This window comes from Salvia hispanica, chromosome 5 (assembly GCF_023119035.1).
Source record: "Salvia hispanica cultivar TCC Black 2014 chromosome 5, UniMelb_Shisp_WGS_1.0, whole genome shotgun sequence".
In the NCBI taxonomy this organism is placed as follows: Eukaryota; Viridiplantae; Streptophyta; class Magnoliopsida; order Lamiales; family Lamiaceae; genus Salvia; species Salvia hispanica.
The window spans coordinates 16,234,449-16,258,991 of NC_062969.1; the positions used below are offsets into that span (position 1 = coordinate 16,234,449).

The 24,543-nt window shown below is 33.9% G+C and overlaps 3 protein-coding genes across 3 annotated transcripts; all 3 read left to right on the plus strand.

The window, feature by feature from the left end:
• On the plus strand, positions 1-4,746 carry LOC125190740 (pentatricopeptide repeat-containing protein At3g53170). Its single transcript, XM_048088117.1, is given in 7 exon segments — positions 1-131; positions 1,120-1,466; positions 1,878-2,928; positions 2,931-2,973; positions 3,225-3,339; positions 4,176-4,270; positions 4,517-4,746. Coding segments are annotated over 3 exon segments (1,431 nt in total). The 5' UTR covers positions 1-131; positions 1,120-1,124; the 3' UTR covers positions 2,969-2,973; positions 3,225-3,339; positions 4,176-4,270; positions 4,517-4,746.
• A 3,716-nt stretch (positions 4,747-8,462) lies between these two features.
• LOC125189518 lies at positions 8,463-9,707 on the plus strand. Its single transcript, XM_048086791.1, has 2 exons — positions 8,463-9,030; positions 9,103-9,707. Exons 1-2 carry the CDS (start codon positions 8,463-8,465, stop codon positions 9,705-9,707), a joined length of 1,173 nt encoding a protein of 390 aa, XP_047942748.1.
• Positions 9,708-18,831: 9,124 nt separating this feature from the next.
• On the plus strand, positions 18,832-21,655 carry LOC125188511 (polyamine oxidase 1-like). The gene is made up of 10 exons (XM_048085383.1): positions 18,832-18,981; positions 19,299-19,554; positions 19,632-19,733; positions 19,865-19,926; positions 19,997-20,151; positions 20,285-20,428; positions 20,503-20,652; positions 20,741-20,995; positions 21,134-21,215; positions 21,295-21,655. Exons 1-10 carry the CDS (start codon positions 18,924-18,926, stop codon positions 21,456-21,458), a joined length of 1,428 nt encoding a protein of 475 aa, XP_047941340.1. The 5' UTR covers positions 18,832-18,923; the 3' UTR covers positions 21,459-21,655.
• The last annotated feature ends 2,888 nt before the right edge of the window (positions 21,656-24,543 follow it).

The following is a 24,543-nucleotide window of genomic DNA, read 5'->3' on the forward strand; positions in this document are numbered from 1 at the left end:
TCTTCTCTCGCCGGCGCATACATCGCCCGACTTCTGTTTCCCCACTCAAATTTCACCATCCATCTCTCTCTCATTCAAAATTTCCCAATTCCAGAGCAACCAAATCGAGGAAATCTTATCCATTGCCCGAGGTAAGCTCGCTCTCCCTCTTATTCTATTTTATTCAATTTGTTTTTATTTCATTAGAAATTCAGGAGATGAATGTGATATAGTTTGAGTCAATTGGATTTTCTAACCGAAAGTTGGAATGCTTTAGTTTAGTTATATTTTGGTAGTTTATGTGTGTTAGAATTATCTTGGATATTTTGATTCGATAGCTATCTTTAGAGATGCTTAATAGCATATTGAAGTTGGACTTCATATTAATGATAGTAGGTATGTGTATGTGTATGTGTAAGTGTTATAACAGAGTCTTCTAATGTGTTTTTCAATCAAAGAAATAACTTTGAGTGTGAAGTCTTCTGATAGCCAATAAATACACTGTTGCAACAGTTTTTTTTGGAATTTTGTTGCAAAGATACTGAATTCATTTAAGAGCTTTTGGAATTTTAGCAAACTATACCTATGTATCAGTCTTGGCATGGAAAGATTTTTTTTTTTTGGTGTTGGAGATCGGGGCATTTCTAAAAGAGAAGAGGAATTGGAGAAAGAGTGAAAAGAAGATGATTACATGTAATTTTTTTAATATTTAAACTTAACTAATCAATACGACATTGTTTTGATTGCCACATAAATTTTAATTTGCCATATCAGTTTGGGGAAATACTAGAAAAGTCTAAAGTCCATGTATTTGTGTTCAAAAAATAAAGTTCGGGGGGGAAAAACTAGAAAATGTTAAAAGTTCGTGTACAAGCAAATAACCCATTAAAATGCTTATCATTAAATCTTGTACACTAATCTCTTAATCTCAAAATGCATTTCCCTCTTATCATACTCCTTCCGTCCCCAAAAAATAGTTAACTTTTGCTATTTTACTCGTCCCACAAAATTAGTCTATTTTCTGTTTTTGTAAACTTTTTCACCATGCATTACACTACTAATAAGGTGAGTCTTTTTCCTTTCTCTCTCATACTTTACCAATTTCATATTAAAACTCGTCTTATCGTTTCAAAATTCTAGGAGGAATGAGTATTTATTATATTGCTCCAACTGTCAACCGCCGCAACTGTTCACCAGCAGCGATGGATCTCTGCCTCCTTAATCCATGCAAACTTCGTCTCTCTTGTTTCACAGTGACTTCATGCTCTAAGCATACCTCAGATTCCGACGTCAATTCTCCGCCGCAGAACCTCCAAATTCGTAAGATTTCGAAGAAGGAACTCTCACGAGTCTTGAGGAAGGAATCTGCCATTCAATCCGTTGAGAGAAAAGCAAACTCTTCGAAGTACAACAATCTTTGGCCCAAGTCTGTTTTGGAAGCTTTAAATGATGCAATTAAGCAAAACCGCTGGGAGTCTGCCCTTAAGGTTACTTGCTCCACTTATCTCCATTTCATATAGAGGGTTTTCTGCTAGAACTTTGTGCAATGATGCGAACTTTTTGTGGCTTGACTTTTCATGTTTCCAAATTTAGAGTAACTGTCTTTATTCAGGGGCAAATGTTGCTGAGTTTCTCTTCCTCCTGGAGTATTAGGCAACTGGATTTCTAAATACTGTGACCGGAGAATTCTAGATTTACCTTTTTTGCTGTTTTTCGTTTGATATGGATTATTGGCCATGGGAAAAGTTTCATATTTCATTATTTGATTATGTGAATTATGTAGCTCCACTTTTGAAAAGCCAAGTTAGTATTTATGTGTGAAGTTTTGACATATTGAGTTATTGATGATGCTATGCTGCCTTGTTCTTTGACAATAGAATTGTTTCTCCTGTTTGTAGATATTCAATCTTCTACGTCGGCAACAGTGGTATGAGGCACGGTGTCAGACATATGCAAAGCTATTAGTGATGCTTGGTAAATGCAAGCAGCCAAATCAGGCTACCTTGCTTTTCGAGACGATGCTGTCTGATGGCCTAAAGCCTACCGTTGATGTGTACACTGCACTGGTGAGTGCCTATGCCCTCAATGGCCTCTTAGACAAGGCATTTTGTGTTATTGATGAGATGAAATCGGTCCGTGATTGCAAACCGGATGCTTTCACTTACTCTACTCTCATCAAAAGCTGCATTAAGCTTCATCGTTTTGATTTGATTGAGCTTATTCTGAAGGAAATGGTGCATTCAGGAATTAAATGTACTGTTGTGACCTATAATATCCTTATCGACGGATATGGAAAAGCTAAACATTTTGATCTAATGGAGAGCTCATTGACTAATATGATTCATAGTGGAAATTGTCTTCCAGATATTTTTACTTTCAATTCTGTAATTGGGGCTTACGGTGGATGTGGAAAGATCAAGGAAATGGAGAATTGGTTTGACGAATTTCAGCTGATGGGATTAAAGCCTGACATAGTGACATATAACATCTTGATTAAGTCCTACGGTAATTCTGGTTTATACCCGAAGATGACATCTGTGTTAGATTTTATGGAGAAGAGATTCTTTTCTCCTACAATAGTTACCTATAACATAACGATTGATACATTTGGAAAGGCTGGGAATATAAAGAAGATGGAAGAAATTTTTCTGAAGATGAAACATCGAGGTCTGAAACCTAATTCAGTTACATACAGTTCTCTTGTCAGTGCATACTGTAAAGCAGGGCTTTTGGGAAAGATTGATTCAATTATAAAGCAAGTAGTGAATTCGGATGTCGTACTGGATACGACTTTCTTCAACTGTATCATCCATGCTTATGGAAATGCTGGTGATATAGAAAGTATGATGCAGTTTTTTGATGCAATGGAGGCAAATGGTTGCAAACCTGATAATATAACGTTCAGTACAATCATCCAGGCCTGTCGCTCACAAGGAATGATTGATACTGCTAGAATTTGGAGAGTCGTATGATTCTTGGTGATGCATAATTCAGGTACCTTGTACATTCACGCTGCACAAAAGAAATTTATTCTTCTTCTTGGCTCTTGTTCCATCGATGATTTCTTTTACCCTCATTAGCTCACAAATTGATAAATGTGTGACCATGTCATGTGGAATTCTGCATCTTGTACTACGGCATAGATAGTTCTTCATTTCGTGAGGAACCATAAATCAGGATTTTGAAATGTCTACTATCTTACTCAAGAATGTGATTGTTGATTATGTATTACCTATATTGGTCAGGAAGGAAACAGATTCATGGGAACTGAAAAAACGTTTATGAAGGATAAGTATCCTGTTATTTATCATGAATACAAGAAAGAAGTTCGGTTAGCTCCATCATCACATGTTTCTTCAGGTTAGTGCTACATCTTTTGGTGCACTTGTTTGCTTTGGCTTATCTGTTAAATTCTAAATTGATGCGTGAGAAGCACCTGTTTAGCTGATAAATTGCAACCTCGCTGCTATGGAATATGTTTGTTAAATTCCAAATTGATGAATGTTGCTTTTGCCAAAAAAGGAAATCAATCACTTGGGACAACCTAAAAGGGAAAGTTGATGACTTAACGGTGGGATGGAGGGAGTATCTTCAAGATGTTTAAGATGATCTGTGGAATTGATATATCAAGATATAGACCTTTGTGTAATGGCAGTCCGGGTAGTTCTGCGTCTTCTGGAATCCACCTAAGAAATGGTAGAAAACTTGTATCCATCAACAGATCTAGTGAAACTCGAATAGTTTTCGATGAACTTTTTTCTTTTCTTTTTTTCCTTTTTTATTCTTTGGTCTAGAATCTGTGTATTTTGGATCTTTGAATTCATAATCCATTGTTGATCAGTTATAATTATCTGTCTGGTAACGAGTTTCTTCCCGTGATATACATCATGAGAGGTAAATGAATAAAAGCTGCAATGAGAGAAATTGATAGGCTAAATGAATTGTTGGAAAATTTAGGCATTTAGAAGTGAGATGTAATGTTGCAAATAGTATGCTTTTATTCCATATAAACTTAGTATCTATTAGCACACAAGCCCCGTATACTATATATATATATAGAATTTATTTACTAAAATCAAAGACTTATCAATAAGTTTTGATGTTATACATGTTATTTACTGTTTTTACCTGTATTGGTTTAATTGGTTTTAGATATGTTGGAGCTCTAATACTATGTTGTTTTCTTTATTTGCAAGGATTCTGGTAAGTCATCAGGCAGCCAATGAGTTAATAGGAGATTATGAATGGATTATGAGTGGATTATGGTGGGTCTGATGTGTTAGAAAAGAAGGTTAGTTATATATTTTTTTAATTTATTATTTATTTCGTTAGTTCGCTCGTGCAAATTATAATTTGTATCGTGATTCGTGAATTTATCTTTCGACCATGTAAGTAGAATTTAGTTTTGTAATGACCATGTAAGTGTAATCATATTACACTTTTCTTGTAAAGTGTCATAATTCTAGTATAAAACTAAATTGTCAAGAACATTACCTTAGTTTTTCGTTAACAATATAACTATAAATTATGTCAACAGATTTGATAAGAGATGTGGATCTCCATGTTCTATCTTGCGAAACGGTTAATTTGGAAGTATGAAGCAAGCTAGCGTTACAAGGTAAGCAACTTAATTGCGGGTTAGAAGATGGTGCCTAGATTTTCATTTCAGACCGGGTAACATATAACCTTAAGGGTGTGTTTGGTTTATCGGATATGGCAACATAGGGAATGTTAAATGGTAAATGCAGATGTTTGGTTTGATTGTTACCTTTTCTTTATGGCCCTTGAAATGCACCCAGGCCCAAGCTAAAAGGCTATATTCTGAAGTTAGCTAATCAGCCAAAAAGGCACTGATACAAAACTGGAGCGGGACAGAAACACTATATTTAATTTGCACTTACTCATTTGCCCCTTCTTTTTCTTCAACATCACAACATTTTCATTTTGTAACCAACAAAAAAGAGGATAAACATTGTCATTCTCACCTAAGCAAAAAAACCTTCAATCGAAAATCACTCCTAAAACATCATGGATTTCTTCAACTCAAAATCACTCCAAACATCATCACAGCGAGATCTCACATTGACTGCCTTTTTTTTAACTCAAGTTAATTACATGAATTTCCTCTTTCCATCTTCTTAACTCAAAATCACTCCAAAAACTCCATGACTTTCTTCTAATTCCCTCTCTTCTGCCAACAACATCAACAAACAAATCACGATCACGATAAAGACAGAGAAATTACATGTATGAGATGTTCCAATGTTTGCCACTTTGCCTTTTCTTAGCAGATTTACGGAGAAGGAGGTGAAAGAAGAGGAAGACGAAGGCGGCGACCGAGAAAAGAGAGGAGATTGAATGAGACAGTGTCTTCGTTGCCTGAAATAAGAGGGGTTGATGCGACAAATTAAAAGCACTACGGTTTCAGAGAAGACGCCTGGCGAATATTCGGTGAAAAAGAAGAAGATGGAAAAGGTCTTCTAATGGAAGTTTGAAGAAGAGAGAGAAGATTTTGGAATCATACTCCAGCACAGTTTTCTTCACAAAACTTGATTCGAAGAAATTCATGGCGATTTGTGACATACGTTGTCTTCATTGCGAAGTGATTTCAGTGTTGTTGGTATCTCTCGCAAAGATCGATTTTTTTCTTTTGGAGAAAGTTATTCTGCAAGTAAGAACATAGAAGGCCCATGACAAATGCGTGAATCAACATAATATTGGAGGATATAAATGTCATTCCAAGGACATGAGGTTGTAATACGTATATAAGAATCAAAATAATGGAATGCTATAACTCAAACCAAACAAGGGGCCCAAATTTTATAACTAAAGAAAAAGACTTCCGTAAACCGCCCACTCCTTTTTCTTTAGTAATGTTTCCCGACAAATCAAACACACCCTAACAATATTAGAAATTTACAAGAAGTCATGGGGTACACGAATAGAGCAATTTCAAAGTATATCTGACCTTGCTCAAATTTAGAGCTTGGCTACTAGCATGGTGAGTGCGACTTCTTAGTTATGTTCTTCTAGTAGCTTTGTCTTGTCTCTTAGACCAAGTTTATTGGTGTGCATGTCGACTTGCCACATCACTATTACATTTAAAAAATAAATAAAAATTAATCCATGAAGTCTCTCTCTCTCCTTGACATAGGTCGCATAAATGCATGAAACCAACCAACCGGTCGCCTCTCTCATCTCACCACTCAGCCAATGAGATTGTGCCAAATGGCACAATTTCATTGGCTGATATTATTTTTTTAAATAATTTATATATCTTTAATATATTATATTAAAAAATTATAAAAATTATACCAAAATTCATAATTTTTCATCCTCTATAAATAGAGACCACATTTGCTATAGTTTTGCATAAAAAAAATATCATCTTTTCTCTTCCTATAATCCTTATTGTTTAATACAATTTCATATTTTTTAGTCTCCTTTGTTGCTAACTATGGAGGATGATGAGAATAATATATTTTCTGATTCTCCAAATTTCTCTCATTCCCAAAGCTTCAACCCTTCCCAAAATTTTAATCCTTCTCAAGATTATTTTCCTAGCTTTGATGATTTTCCGAATTCTGAACAATTTCAAAGTTCATTTCAAAATCAACATTCAAGCCAAGACATATCACAGACCAACATAAGTGCTTCAAACACTCCACATGGTTGGAGTGAGCAAGAAGACATGGCATTAATGTCTGCTTGGTGTTTCGTGACACAAATGCAATTGTTGGCACCAACCAAACTAGTATCCATCTATGGCAAAATGTTCTTAAACTATATGAGCAAACAAGAAAAGAAAATCCAAGAATGGGCCAACAAAGAAGTTTGGAGTCATTGAAGCAGCGCTACAAACGGCTCAACGCAAATGTCACAAAGTGGATTGGTGCATACAAACATGCGCATGATCGAGCTACGAGTGGCCAGTCTAAAGAGGACATTGAGAAAGCCGCTCAACAACTGTATGGTAAGAGCAAGTTTACTCACCATAAGGTGTTTGAGGAGGTGATGAGACTCAATCCTAAGTGGGAATTGAAATTGAATAGCACCGGTTCAACGCGTTTCCAGCCAGATGAAGATAGTCTTGAAGAAAGTCGTGGGAGCTCAAAAAGGTCGAGGACTAGTGAGGAAGGAGGACCTCAAATCGACTCTACTCCTGAGAGTCATTCTTCAATATTGCAACGTCCTATTGGAAGAGATCAAGCTAAGGCTAAGGCTAAAAGAAAAGGCAAAGAAGTCGCAACACCATCATATACAATTCCTAATGATTTCACTGCAGCACTGCGTGAAATGAGAGTCACGCATGAAAGGGAATGTGATATTCAGGAACGGAAGATCAAGGCAGCTAGTGATATTCAGTATGTAATCTCCAATTTCCGTTGCTTAGTATGTAACCTTTAATTTCTGTTGCTTATGTGAATTTCCAGTTTATGTGATAAGCCCTTCAATCAAAGCATGAATAGATAAAATATGCTCACAAGTGGTGGTGGAATCCAATAGAAACCCATGTGATCACGAATAATAGAAGTATTCCTACATGACAAGTCATTTTCCACTCACAAGTGGTGGTGGAATCCATTAGAAACTCATGTGATCACGAATAATGGAAGTATGCCTACAGACAAGTCGTTTTCCACTCACAAGTGGTGGTAGAATCCATTAGTAACCCATGTGATCATGAATAATGGAAGTATGCCCACATGACAAGTCATTTTCCACTCACAAATGATGGTGGAATCCATTAGAAACCCATGTGATCACGAATAATGGAAGTATGCCTACATGACAAGTCATTTTCCACTCACAAGTGGTGGTGGAATCCAATAGAAACCCATGTGATCACGAAAATCAAAGTATGACTACATTACAAGTCAGATTTTTTATCACAAGTGGTGGTAGAATCCAAGGAAAACCCATGTGCTCACAAATATCAAAGTATGACTACATGACAAGCAATTCTACATCACAAGTGGTGGTGGAATCCAATAGAAACCCATGTGATCACGAAAATCAAAGTATGACTACATTATAAGTCAGATTTTTTATCACAAGTGGTGGTAGAATCCAAGGAAAACCCATGTGCTCACAAATATCAAAGTATGACTACATGACAAGCAATTCTACATCACAAGTGGTGGTGGAATCCAATAGAAACCCATGTGATCACGAAAATCAAAGTATGACTACATTACAAGTCAGATTTTTTTATCACAAGTGGTGGTAGAATCCAAGGAAAACTCATGTGCTCACAAATGATAGTAGTGGAAGCCTATGCTCAACAAATAACTTCTATATATTTACCTATATGCTTCACGAAAATTACACACAAATCCTCTCACAATTATTGAGCCAACTCTCCCTAAAAAATGTCAACAAGTTCTAATTTTGAAGCTTCCAATCTTCTTGAAGACAATGAATGAGAAGAAAAAATTGTTGAACAAAATCAACAACTCGATCAACTAATCCAGGATATAGCTATGTGGCCAACAACCCTGTCTTCACAACCTACAACCCAGACGGTTAGAGCTAGAAGGAGATACATTGAAAGGAAACGCGAGGAGGGTCATGATATTATTTTCGAGCAGTACTTTGCTGAAGATCCAATCTATCCTCCAGATTTTTTCCGAACAAGGTATCGCATGCGAAAACCTTTGTTCGAAAAAATAATGAACAAGCTCGTCGAGACCGACAACTTTTTTATGCAAAAGCGTGATGCTACTGGTCGGCTTGGTATGTCTGCCATTCAGAAATGTACAGCAGCGATGAGGGTGTTGGCCTACGGGACGGCGGCCGACTTGCACGACGAATATTTGAGAATGAGCGCACAACTCATTCGCAAATCTCTCATCAAGTTCGTTGAAGGTGTAATTTCTAACTTCGGCGATGAGTACTTGCGAAAGCCCACCGAAGAAGACTTGGCAAGACTTCTGCATATTGGAGAACAACGTGGGTTTCCAGGCATGTTGGGTAGTATTGACTGCATGCATTGGGAATGGAAAAATTGTCCTACTTCATGGGCTGGACAATATGCTGGAAGAAGCGGGAGTCCGACAATCATCTTGGAAGCAGTAGCATCTCAAGATCTGTGGATCTGGCATGCTTTTTTTGGAACTCCAGGTTCGAGAAATGATATTAATGTCCTTGATCAATCTCCTGTTTTTGATGATATTTTGGAAGGTCGAGCACCGAAGGTCAATTACATAGTAAATGGCCACGAAAAAAATATGGGGTATTATCTTACTGATGGCATATATCCTCAATGGGCGGCATTTGTCAAATCTATTCCAGGTCCACAAACGATGAAGCACAAGTTGTTTGCTCGACATCAAGAGTCCGCGCGAAAAGATGTTGAGCGAGCTTTTGGTGTTTTGCAAGCTCGTTTTGCTTTTATCAAATGCCCATGTCTTATTTGGGATCGTGATATTATGGGGAAAATAATGATTGCTTGCATAATCTTGCATAATATGATAGTGGAAGATGAAAGAAGCACGTATTCAAACTATTGTGATCCAGCCGAATTTATTCAAGATCGACTTGGACGAAGTAGTCGTGAGAATGAAGGTGGAGATGCGAATAATGATTTCATATATTCTACGAATAGGATCGCGAGTCTAGCTTCTTACATGAAAAATAAAGCCCAACTTCAAAACAGAGAAGCTCACAAAGCTCTGCTAAACGATTTGGTTGAGCATATATCGACGAAATTCGGCAATTCCAATTGAATGTCTAGTTTTCATCTTATGTATGAATACTAATTATGTATTTTCAATTTCGTATTTCAATTATTGTAATTTATGTTTTTTTTAAGTTTGTCTCTATAATTTTTAGTTTGTCATTTATTGCATTTTTTTTATAAATTTTATTATGCAATAATAACTATTCATAATATTATTATTTAAAAAATAATATAAAAATAAATGTATAATAGTGTGGTTGGGTGGTCATTGATAAACCATCAAAATAGGTGTGGTTGAGTTGGGTGAATATTGATGATGTGGAAGATGATGTGGAGGAGATAGAAATGAATTAAATATTGAAAAGGTGGTTGGAGGGTTGGAGGGTTGATAAACATGGTCTTACTGTTGTGCTTTTATCTTTGTGGGGATCCTCCGCGGCTGTTTAGGCCTTATAGGAAGTTGGTATATCCCGAAATTTTATTTTTTGGCATTATTTGGTTTGTTCTCTGTACTGTGACAGATCCTTGACTACCTTATAAATTCTTGCCTATTTTTGATAGTTTGAGCATTTTCTATTACATAAAAAAGGAATTTACTTTCTATTGCATAAAAAATGATTTTTTTAAATGAGATAAATACATGTATATATAAGACAATCAACCTTAATTTTAATCAATCACAATAGGGCACTAAATTGATGCAACGCCTGGTAAAAGTAACCAAAAGATAAATACATAAGGAATGTATGTCAAAAATAAAATATAACTGTGATGATTTAAATTGGAACATGCAATGCCCCTTGAACATTGTTATTTTCAAGAAAATGAAACATTGCAAAAATACAAAGAAATCGCAAATCGATCAATTAAGCCCGTTAGATTCTCCAACTCAGTCACTTTCTGAATTACTATTAGGGGGTAGGGCTGGGTCGATACGATATACCGTATCAAATATTTTGTTTCGTTTTATCATACCGAAAATATCGATATGAAAGAATTTCATATCGTTATTGTTTCAAAAGTTTCGGTATACCGTATTTCGGTATACCGAAATTTCGGTATGAAAAATAACTATACCGTTACCGTTTCAAAATTTCGGTATATCGTACCGAACTTCGGTATACCGTTCTGAACGGTATATCGATATTTCGTACGATATACCGAAATTTTATACCATTTCGAATACTTGTATACCAGAAAATATAATTTCAAAACTGAAAAATAAAACCAAAATTAATATAATTTTAACATAATAAAATAAATATTGTCCACATCTTCATAATCAAAAAATATATAATTAAGTTATATGGATATATTTATGATTTAAACTTTTAATCTTAAAAAAATAAATTATATTATTATTATTATTATTATTATTATTATTATTATTATTATTATTATTATTATTATCATCATCATCATCGGTATAAACGGTATAAACGATATGTATCGATAATTCGATACGTATTGATTTTCGATATATTTCGGTATACCGATAATATCGATATATATCGTATATTCGATATAAAACGGTATACCGCGGTATAAGAAAATTCATATCGTTATCATACCGAAAACTTTCGATACGGTATTGTATTGTACCGAAAGTTTCGGTATACCGAAAATTCGATAATTTTCGATATTTTTCAATACGATATGATCGATATACCGTTTTTTCGATATATTTACCCAGCCCTATTAGGGGGTGTTTGGGAATATGGAATTGGAGCTATGGAATTAGAATTGGAGGCTCCAATTTCAATTCCATTGTTTGGTATCACAAAAATTAATAGAATTGGAATTGAATTATAATTCCAAAATTTTCAATTTCATGATTTGAATTCCATATCAAAAGAAGAAAATTAGAATTCCAATATCATAAAATTTGATAGTTTTACTATTCACACATTAACTACACACATTTCACACACTTTACACATTACACACATTTCACATGTTTCACACACTACACACAAAACACACGCTACACAAATTTCACACATTTCCCGCAATACACACATTCACACACTTCACACACTACACAAATTTCACAAACTATACACACTACACAACATATTTCACATATTTCACACACTACACACTATTCACACATTTCACACACTACATACATTTTACATATTTCACACACCACACATTTCACATATTTCATATATTACACAAATTTCACACACTACACACATTTCACACACTTCACACACTACACACATTTCATACACTTCACACATTGCACACACTACACACACTACACACACTTCACATATTTCACACACACAACACACTACACACATTTCACACACTACACTCACTACACACATTACACAAATTTCACACACTACACACATTACACAAATTTCGCACACTACACACATTAGACACACTACAAAAATTTCACACACTACACACATTACACAAATTTCACAAACTACACACATTACACAAATTTCACACACTACACACATTTCAAACACTACACATTTGAATATGTGTAGTGTACAATCCATTCCTCTATTTTCATACTAATCATGAAGAGCATCAATTCATAACAGCCAGATTTCAACAACCAAATTAGATGAAATCAACTAATCAAATTTTTTAAAAAATGAGATCTGTAATGAGCAATTTTTTCATAAAACGTGTGAAATGTGTGAAATTTAACATGCAATACAGCTCCGTTATTCACCGCCACAACCATCCGCGCTGCCCCCAAAACAAAAATGCGAAATTGAAATAAAGAAATATGTGTAGTGTGTGAAATGTGTAGTGTATGAAATGTGTGTAGTGTGTGAAATGTATGAAAGTGTGTAGTGTGTGTAGTGTGTGAAATGAGTGAAATATGTGAAATGTGTGTAGTGTGTGAAATGTGTGTTGTGTGTGTGAAATATGTGAAATGTGTGTTGTGGGTGTAGTGTGTGAAATGTGTGTGGTGTGTGAAATGTGTGAAGTGTGTGAAATGTGTGTAGTGTGTGAAAAATGTGAAATGTGTGTAGTGTGTGAAATGTATGAAATGTGTGTATCAAACAATGGATTTGGAATTCAATTCCATCCAATTCAATTCCGTAGAATTCCAATTCCAATTCCAATTCCAATTCCGTTTCCGGGTTTCAAACGCACCCTTTAATTTTTGGGGAGTGAAGATTCTGGACAAGGAGTAACACTTTGTTACTTAGATGAAGTAGAATATAAATAGGAATGATATACTACTATTTAAAGTTTATGCCCATGCCAATCACATCATCAAAAGTATTAAATGAAATTAATAAAATTGACTGATTTATCATACACGTGTGGCGATTTGAATATTTAACTCGATACATGCATCAGAATTTAAAAATAGTTTCTAAAGATTTTCATTTGTTAGGATTTCACTAAATCAAGCATAGAAACGTTAGTTATATTATGAGATCTATAGAGATAAATAATACTCTAAAATCATGAAATGTTAAATCAATCATCATTTATTTGGGATAGTAATCAAGTAATGTATAAAAGGTCACAAATTGTACAAAGCAGCCTTTAAAAATGATACTCCATATTTTAACATAGTCATTATAACTTTGGGTAGGTATAAAGCAGCCTTTGATTTTTTAGTCCTTGTAACACTTAAGCTGGTGAAGTTGTAAGAATATGGGAGCTAACATTAGAGAAAGAAATGAGGATAAGTGACTCCAAAAGATTGGTTTGAGTTAATGCGTTGTAGTACCAGTATTATTAGTATATGAACATAGGCTCAATAAAGCTCTTATAACTAATATTTATTTTTTGCGAATGTCTATAAATTAGTCTACAAATCAGTTAGCGGATTAGTTACTAGAACAACCAATAGATATATGTTCTAATCTTTTAAAAAAATATCTCGTTTAACTTGGGCATTCAGGCATCAGACGTCAGACTATACTATGTTTAGCCAAAATCAAGGTCTTAATGAACATCAATATTTTTAAGATAAAAAATACATATAATGTAATTTTTCAATTTGAATAAGACTTAATGTAATTTTTGAATCTTATTGCAAGTGTTGTGGTTGCTATGAAGCCACAACGAGGATGATGCTGAAATAATATTGATTCTTTTACCTTTGGAGCATCCACAATAAGACATTAAAATTTAGGGCTGGACCTGGCCCGTTTGCGTTGCAAGTGTTGATACCTTACATGAGGAGCAGGTTTGGGGCCGTTGGAGGGGTGGAAGACTTGGCCTGAATAGCGGTCTGACACTGGGCGTGTTTGGATTGAAAGATAAGTATCTTTTATTTTATATAAATTCAGAATTATGATAAAAAATTAATTTTTAATACAGAATATAAAAATTTAAATTATAGGAGTATAATTTTTAGTGTATAATCAATGTAATTTAAAGAAATTTAACTATGTAAATTTTAGTACTCTCCCGTCCCTGAAAATTTGTCACTTATTCCATTTTCATCCGTCCCTAAAAATTTGTCACCTTTCATTTTTACCATTTTTGGTAGTAGACCCCACACTCCACTAACTCATTCTCACTCATATTTTATTATAAAACTAATATATAAAAATAGGACCCACAAGCCACTTACTTTTTCAACTCACTTTCTATTACATTTCTTAAAACTCGTGTCAGGTCAAATGGTGACGAATTATGGGGAAAGGAGGGAATAGTATTTAATTTATCTTAGGTATTTGAACGATACATGCCATTTGTTTCATTAATGTTACTATGACATTTCTTTTGTACACAAAGATTAATGAATACATAGTGAAGTGAAAATAAAGTAAGACAGAGAATAAAACAGATAAGAGTATAAAGTATGAGAGAGAGTAAAATAAGAGATTAAGTGTGTTCTAGAATATAAAATATGAGAGAGTAAAATAAGAGAATAAGTGTGTTCTATTTTGTGAAAAAAAAAGTCCAACTGGAACACGGAATATGATCACTAATGAGATGGATGAATTATTTTTGTTGGTATGTGTCACAACAACGAAATATGACTTAAAGCGCCATGTGAATGGTATCTAATGTTAGGTTGGCAAAATAAGAATTAGAAAAAATGATTGTGAATTTCAGTTTGAATCGAATAGAAACTTATCCCCTATCTGAAATGTGTGTTGCAAGGATCCCAATTCAAAATCACATTGACGTGTATACAAACGTGTGTGTGAAATTCAAAGAAGATTACTTTGGGTTGACTGACGACTTCATCAAATCAAACAACTCTATATTGAATTATTGATACTAATTGATAATGGGGCTCATCAATCATCATCACCACTATTAATCAATTTGCACCTCCTTTCATCATTTTAACTCCTCATAGTCAGAATTATACACACACATTCACATGCATTTCTTATTATTGATTTTAAATTGATTCAACGACGACTAGAGTCTAGACTATAGAGTAGTAATTAAGTAAAATCTCTTTTAGTTTGGCATCATTTTTTCTAATAACTTAATTGGTTTCAATTTTGTCAACTATACTTGTGAAATAAGACATTGAATTTCGTCCCCTTCGAATTACTCCAAGTTTCAAAGAGGCCAAAAAAGTCTTGTTGTAGAAAGCAGCCTAACTGTTGAATGAAATGAAACTTAGATGGAAAAAGGAATGACAGAACCTTCCTTCCAAATAACAATATTTTAAGCAAATGATGTAATGTAACCAACTTGTAAACTAATAGTACTACTAGTTTTTTAAGGAATTCAGAGAGGAAGCCATAAAATTATTAAAATTTTTATAGTAGAAATTTATAATTACGATGGCTAAAATGTTGATGGAGTTACACTAGCCCTCCCTCCAATCCTATCAATTGTTTTAATTATGAGAATAAATATTATTACAATATTTATATATAAGTACTTCATAAAAAATAGAAATTTTTAGCATTTATTAATCGTTTTTAATTAAAAATTTCTAATAGTTTACTCTCAAGAAATAATTGTCAAATAAATTGTGAAATGTCATTTTGAATTTTCAATATAAAATATCTTACTCCATTATTGGATGGATGCAAAAATTAATACTGTAATAATAAATATATTTAAGTAAAGTGTAAAAAGAATTTGTATTAGGGCGGTGGAAGCCCATTATTAAATTTTCCACTTCCGATGTCGTTGTCCTGCACAAACCCACATAGTGTATAAAATTCAATTTGGAAGTTTGTTGACAAAGGATATAAGTATAAAAGTATATGGAGTATCAATTAGTCTCTATATTTTGGGGTATCCTCTTTTTATTTAAACTGTCACAAATTTGTTTAGTAAATTAAATTTATTTAATATCTGTGAAGATAACATGAAAATAATAAATAAGAATAAACTAATAACAAAAAAAAACATAGTATACAGTACTCCTTTTTTTCTTCTGATATATGCGAATAGTACAAATTAATTGTTGAACTTGAAGTGGACTAAGGAATAGAGTGATGGATACATTAGCGCATAGGAAGAGGATTGTCGCTCTCACACAGATATTTCCCGAAGCTTCCTTAAAATTCAAACTAAATTAATTACTACAAATATAGTAGTATTTATTTAATGGAAACGTAGTCAATTATTTGATCACACTTACGGACTTCCAATTGTTGACTGATGAATAATAAACTACTACTAAATCTGTTACTAAAGCAATTTGGACGTAAGCTGCGTTTCACAACTTCTTTTGTCTAATTCTGTCTATCGAATAATAATTGTAGAAAACTGTGTACACGTATATAAAATAAAATAGGTGGGTTGTGACTTGTGACAGTAATAAAGTGACATTAGCCATTAAATATCTCATATTCTCATTTTGATATATCTACTATTAAATGGTTCATTTTATTTTATTTTTTTAAAATTTTGGTGAATGAATTCCGTATAATAGCATAAAACTAGAACAAGGTGGTGATCAGCTAGAGTTCAAATAGCAACAATTGCAGCCATATATGTATCTATATTCTATACCATAGAACGCAATGAATTAAGCCAAAATTCATGATTTTAAGAACTAATATTCCTTATTTGAATGAATTATTAAAATCTTACTTTGTTGATTGAGCTGCTAAAATTTTATTATTTGACATTGAACCTTTAAATTTGTATTTTACAATACTCCATAGTTGTATGATTAAGATGGAACGGAGGGTGATTTCTATTATTATTTTTTTACTCCGTATTTGCTTGCTAATTGGTATGATGAAATGAAAAAAAAATAAATAAAAAATGTAAAGATAAGGAAAGAAAATATCATTTCATTTATGTTCTTATTTTACTCTCATGTCATCCTCATTCCATTATGTGGTAGAGCAAAACCATATCCTATATTGGAGAATGAACAAGAGTTGCAAGTATATAAATGAGCTTCCTCAACTCCATTAGTATGAGGCCTTTTCCCGAAGAGTAAAACCGTGAAAACTTTATCCAAAGCGGACAATATCATACTAATGTGGAGTTCGAGTATGCGCCACCGATCCCAACACATTTCTGCTTCCAATTTACTAGATACCAAGAAAGTTTAAGAGTTGCCTACACATATGATACCAATTTTGAAATTACAATAGATATTAAAAATAATCGAGCTTGAAAAAACTAATGGTTGTTAATTAAAATCTCGATAATCCCAATTATCCAAACTCTCATTCTTCATTATTTTAATGCTGACCTTATACAAACTTAGATACACATGACGTAATTAATTAATTAATTGATAAAAATGATCACGTGCGCAAATACCTTTGGGAACGTGTTTGTTGCTGGGTGCACGCGTTACGGCGTAATTCGTTACCAGCTCGCAATCACAATTGGGACCCACTATTGGTCACATTGATCATATCAGTGTCTTAATTTAATTAATGGAGTTATTACGAATACTATAATACCGAGTTTCTATTGAAATATTTATGCTATTTTTGCAGGAGAAATACGCGACTCCAATTTTAAACTGTTTATAATCAAAGAAAAACTCTAATAAGCAAAATCCAAAATATGATTAAACTCCCTCCAAAGAAGCCATGGATTCTAACTTGTAAAATTCGCCATGTATGTGCGACAATGCCGCGTCTTTACCACTAGTTTCATTGTCAATTAAAGCACAAATATATTTAAAGACTTTACACTAATAAATTTTGTTTTTATGTTATTCTATAAATTTTTAATTTATTATATCCTTGTATCTACAAGGACATGAATACCCCGATGAGTAAATACTCTCCCCGTTCCACAAAAGTATACACTTTTAGTTGGTCATGAATATTTCTACGTCCTTATATCTTTGTATACTACCCATTTTTATATATTGGTTTTATAATACTCTCTCCGCTCCATAGTAATAGATGCATTTCTTTTCAACACGAGGATTAAGAAAATTGTGTTAGGTGAGTTAAGTAAAGGGAGAATAAAGTGGAAAATGAAAAAGGGAGAGAGATGAAGAGAGAAAAAAGTAAGAGAGAGTAAAGTAAGTATGGAAAAATGTGTTGACTTTTACTAAAAAGAGAAATGAGTCTATTACTATGAACATACCAAAATGACAAAATGACTCTATTACTATGAAACAGAGGGAGTAGAATGTTAGTAGAAAATGAGGTGTACCTACCATTTATAGTAAAAGTGAACCGAAACTCCTAATGGCGTACAGACTAAAATAGTAAACCAACACTCTAATGACGGACGGAGGAAATAGCTGATACAAATTTGGCACTACATAACAAGTCTGCATCAGCTTAACCTACAATCAAAACACTCTTGTCATCAAAACATGAATTGCTAATGTATTTATTTGTGATACTTTAAAACTCAATGTGTGAAACACGTAGAGTGATAATCGACCACACAAGTGATTTTATTCTTTTTGAGAAATTTTATACTCTAACTAGACTAGACAACTTTTTATTTAAAAGTTACTAATATTATGATATATGCTATTATGATATATGCTTGTATCAACTCTCCCATCGCATTAGATTCGTTGATTAGTTAACGTAAAATCTCGAAGAAATTGAAAGCAGGATTTACTGTATGTTTTTCACAAGTAGAAAAGAAGAATGAAAAGGTTGATGTTGTACACATGGATAATTAAGAATTTTATTAAGAAAAAAGAAAGTGAGAAAGAGACAGGAAGGACGTTTGAAGACAGAGAAAGGCCAAATGGAACAACTATATAAACTGATTCCACCCTCTTTCTCCTAAACCCTTCAAATTCTCTTCTCTCTTAATTACTTCATCTTCAAAATTTTACTACTTGTTTCCTCACACAAATTAAACTCTCTATCTCTTCCTCTTTCTAGTTTAATTCATGGAGAATCCCACACCAACCAAATGCTCCGTTCTAATTGTCGGAGCCGGTATTTCTGGTATGCATTTATACATACAAATTTTACTCTTTTGTATGGAACAGCAAGAGCTGCTATATATTTTTGCACGACAGAGGATCCCAGCCTATATAAAGTAGGAATATGTGGCAGTTAAATTATATACTAGTGGAGTACTTTATTCTCCCTCACATGGAAACATGTCATATTCTCTTTTATTCGTCCTATGGAAATAATCCGTACCTGTTAATCTTTTTCTATTTTTTCTCCTTCTATCTTACTTCAGTTACGCATTAAAACTTGTGTTAACTTGAATGACATATTTCTATTAGTTTAATGAATATTGATTTACCTTAAAGGTATAACGGCGGCGAAGCAGCTGGCGGAGAATGGGGTGGAGGATTTTGTGATAGTGGAGGCGTCTGATAAAATAGGGGGCAGGCTGAGGAAGGAGGATTTCGGCGGCGTGGCGGTGGAGCTGGGCGCCGGGTGGATCGCCGGCGTCGGCGTCGGCGGAAACAAGACCAACCCGCTCTGGGAAATGGCCCGCCAATCCAATCTTCACACCTGCTTCTCTGATTACTCCAACGCTCGTTTCAATATCTACGATAACAGGTCCGTTTCCTCTCCCTTTCCCTTTTTCTTTTCCATAAAATAACACTAACTTATAATTTGTGTGTTAATGAATGTAGCGGAAACATATTTCCGGCCGAAGTAGCGGCGGAGGCCTACAACAAGGCGGTGGAGTCGGCCGTTGCGAAGCTGAACAATAAAGAATCTGATGAAACGCCAACGTAACTAACTTATCACACTCACATTTTATTATAAAACTAACGTATAAAAGTGAAACATATTCCACTATATTTCTTAAAATCCGAGCCGATCTATCAATCGTGTTTTTAATCAGAAATTGTTGATTGTGCAGATCTCCAAAGAGGCCAATTGATCTTGCGATTGATTTCATGTTGCATGACTTTGAAATGGCTGGTAAATTTATTTTACTACTATGAATTGGTTAATGTATTGTGAATGATTATTAATGACGTTGTTTCCATAGAGGTGGAGCCAATACCAACTTATGTGGATTTTGGGGACAATGAATTTCTTGTTGCTGATAAAAGAGGTTACGAGCATTTGGTGTACGAACTGGCAAAGTCCTTTCTTTCTACCTCGGATGCTCAAATCATGGATACCAGATTGAAACTCAACAATGTACATAAGAACCATCTCATTGATTACTCTGTAAAATACTATATGATCAATTCACTACTCATAAAAAAATTCTACTAGTAATATTAATAGTGGTAATAATAATAATGTATACTAATTTGGACTACAAATGCAGGTAGTGAGGACGATGGAACAATCGAGGACCGGTGTGGTCGTGACAACGGAGGATGACAATGTCTACGAAGCAAAATACGCGATTTTGTCGGTCAGCATCGGAGTTCTTCAGAGCAACTTAATCTCCTTCACACCACCATTGCCGGTATATACCAAACATTACCATGTTTATGAAATTTTAAACTAAATATTGAAGCATATAAGTATATTCTATGACAGAGGTGGAAAACAGAGGCCATCTCAAATATTGACATTATGGTCTACACAAAGGTCTTCCTAAAATTCCCACATAGATTTTGGCCTTCAGATTCGGACAAAGAGTTCTTCATGTATGCACACCAAACACGTGGTTATTACACGTTTTGGCAGGTTAGCAAACAATTTTTTATCTACTTGCAATTAAATTTTAAGGTCGTGATACCGTGGACTCGAATCTGATATGTTGATTAACTAATAGAGTATGGAGAGTGCTTACCCAGGATCGAACATCCTGGTTGTGACATTGACGAACGTAGAATCCAAACGAATCGAAGCACAATCAGATGAAGAGACTAAGACTGAAGCAATGGGAGTGTTGAGAGCCATGTTTGGGGCTCATGTCCCGGAGGCGAGCGACATACTCGTGCCGAGGTGGTGGAACAATCGCTTCCAACGCGGTAGCTACAGCTTCTATCCGGTTCATGTTGATCATCACCTCCTACACTGTGTCAAGGTCTTTGCTTATACTACTACTGATGATAATGCATCTTCTGATGATAATCATAAATCATTAAAATCAACAATCATTAATGAAATATACGTTACGAATGAAAAAAGTTGCGATTTGATTGTTGAAGGATTTTTGGTACAGGCACCAGTTGGAAGGATATTTTTCTCAGGCGAACATACAAGCGAAAAGTTCAATGGGTACGTGCACGGGGGCTACTATTCAGGTGAGCTTAATACATGCAGACGAATAATGGGTACGTGCACGAGATGGGACGAGAGTAACGTTTATATTTATCTTTATAGGCATGGATACTAGTAAAGCTTTGATTGAAGAGATGAAGACTGAGATTGCTAGAGAAAATGAAACTCAATCTTTTCTATTCCAACCATTTTTAGCCCTCACATTGCCACAAGTGTTTGATATTCCAACACACCTCCTTCACAGACTTGCAAAGGCCATCATATAAATCAAATACTAGCAGAAAAAGCAAGACATGTTTATCATTAAATTAGTTTAATTTCTTGTAATTTATGTATAAGGTCCATTGATTTAATTCTTTTGTTTTAGATAATGGTTGTATTAATGACCTTTGATTTCATCTATCTAAATATAAATATTATTGTCCTAAAATACATTCAATGGACATCCATTGGCATTGCACAAGATAAACTAGTAAACCTTTAATTTTAAACATATTACAGATGTTACATTCTTAAATTGAAGAAATTTTTCTGTATGAGACTTTCAGTGGTGTCTTTGATGCTCTATTCCACTGAAATAAAATTGATATCCAGTGATCTTGTCTTGTCATTGCACACTTGAAAGGGCGATAGTACATTTGGATTCTCCTCAATTTTGCTAGTACCAATAAAGCATTATGTTACACTGAGTTGCATTGTTGATCACAAGAAAATTACTCGAGAAAAATTATTTATTTCTGCCAATTATCAATTGCCCTTAAATTAAGGTCAAATTGCTAAATAAATCAAGAAGAATAGTCAAATTCTAGTTTATCCAATACTTTTCAAACTTGGAATGATAAATCATCAAGTTTCAGATGTTCTCAATTATCCCATATGTCGTTTTTTCGACAAAATCCACGTTGATGTGGCCACTAAATTTATCTGCGTGGAGAAACAACTATAGCACATAACGTCGTCGTGTCATTTACCCAAAAACGATGTTGTTTTAGGTGAATAAATTAGGGCAAAAAATTGTGCATATATTTCCTAACTTTTGCCCTAATTTATTTACGTAAAACAACATCGGTTCTAGGTAAACCATAAACTACACGGCGTCGTTATGTGTCAACAGCCATTTTTTTTTCAAGTAGATAAATTTGGTTGCTACAACATCGCGGGTTTCATCGGAAAAACGACATATGTGATAGTTGCAAAAATCCGAAACTTAGTGATGAAAAGAATAGGACAAACCAGAATTTGAATCTTTTTCATGATTTATTTGACAATTTAATAACGAGGTAGTACGAAATAATGAGTTGAGAAGAGAGTTACCAGATTGGGAAGTTGGCCGTAGGATAGAGTTCACCGAAGATTTGCAAAACTTCAGAGCAATTCAGCACTTGTGCACCAAGACAATATCTACAATTGGATGTTGAATTCTCAAAAGCTAGGATATGTGCATTAGCAACATATCTTACATCAACATATACAAATTGATAATCAATTTAACCCTCTTAATTCAACCATATTGCATAAATAGAATTAGTAGTAGTATTGATTACCTTGTGTAATCAAAGTAAGAAAATATTGAGAAGTTTCATTTAGAGTTGGCTGGAGAAAGAGGGCCAATCACTAGACCATGATTCATGACTACCAAATCAATGCCATTTTCTTGTGCAAATTTAAATGCGGCTTCCTCTGCCAATATTTTTGAAACAACATACCATCATTGCAACACAAATTTATCAAGTTTCATACATAATATATAGGGTCAGTGAGAATTTTTTTGCAATGAGAAATTTGAGAACTAAAAATCTTATCAGTTCGTTGATACATTCATATTAGTTGACATTTTAAAACATATCAGTTCATGATATTTATGAATCATCGGACGGAATTGATATTTATGCATCATTGAATTAATATTGAGTAATGAACTTATATGTTTTGTGATAACAACTGATATTAACGTATTTACTAACTGATAAAGTTCTATGTTACAATTTCATTTTAAGAGAATTTTCAAATGAACCATCTCCTAGGATCAATATCCCCTAAGGCCATCATTTATATGAGAACTAAAAACTATCCTAGTCCATTAGATCGTAAAATGGATGGTCTCGATTTTCCTGACTTGAGTATCGGTTCGTTGATTCATGAATATCACCTAGGGTAAAATGGATTTCGAAATATACAAACAAATATTAAAGCGAATTGATACGTTGTTAGATGCAAATTGATATGCTCTTAACTATTGATGTAAAAATAGGATAAACTTATTATTAAAGAGAATTGATACGTTTACTGATATTAGTGAATCAACGAACTGATATGGTTTACGGTTCTCATTTGATATATGTAGAAAATTGGTAAAGGAAAGATATAGTTGCCTTCATTTCCCGAGCAAAGATTGGATCAGAAAAGGAAGTTTCATCAATTAAAGGATTAGAGTTTTGGGTTGGTTTCTTGATGGTAACTGTGACCATAGAAGAGGTTAAGTGCTTTTCACAAACTGTGCCTTGCCACATGAGCCAAGAACATTTAGTGTTCCTTTCACTGCTGGTTCTATAAGTTCCACTAGCATATATCCATCACATCATCAAATTCTTTTTTTTTTTTTTTTTTTTTTTTTTTTTTTTTTAATTCTTGTTTTTCTTTCCTTTTTAAACAAATTAAGAAGGTTAGAAATGGACCTAAGGGTCATGGACATGATCACGTATAACAGGAGATGTAGTGTGGAAACCAACATCACAACCACCAATCACTGAATCAAATGATCCTTCTTTCAATAAATTAGCTTCACATAAATGAAGTCTTTCTTTAGCTCCTTCAAGCACGCCTTCTCCTTCAAGCACGCCTTCAGATGCTCCACTTTACTTGGATAGCATATTCACCCACAAATACATCATAAATACTCATCCCTCTGTCCCATAGAAATACACTAAATTTTTTTTCGTCCGTTAGATAGAAATAATCCATAACTATTATGGAAATATTTTCTCAATTTCTTTTACTTTTTTATCATTAACTATATTGATTTAATTACTTTTTCTCATTTTATTTTACTTTTAAGAAATTACTCCTTCCGTTCGCAAATGAGTCCTGGTTCACTTTTACCATGAATGGTAATAAGATCCCACATTCCACTAAGTTATTCCACTCACATTTCATTTAAAACTAATATACACAAAACTAATATACACAAGTGAAATCCATATTCCAATAACTTTTTTGCCACTCACTTTTCTTAACATTTATTAAAATCCGTGCTGTCAAGGAATGAGACTTCTAAAGGCAGACGGAGGGATTACGTATTAAAATCATTGTCATTCCTCAATTAGTCTATCTTTATAGAACGAATGAAGTATA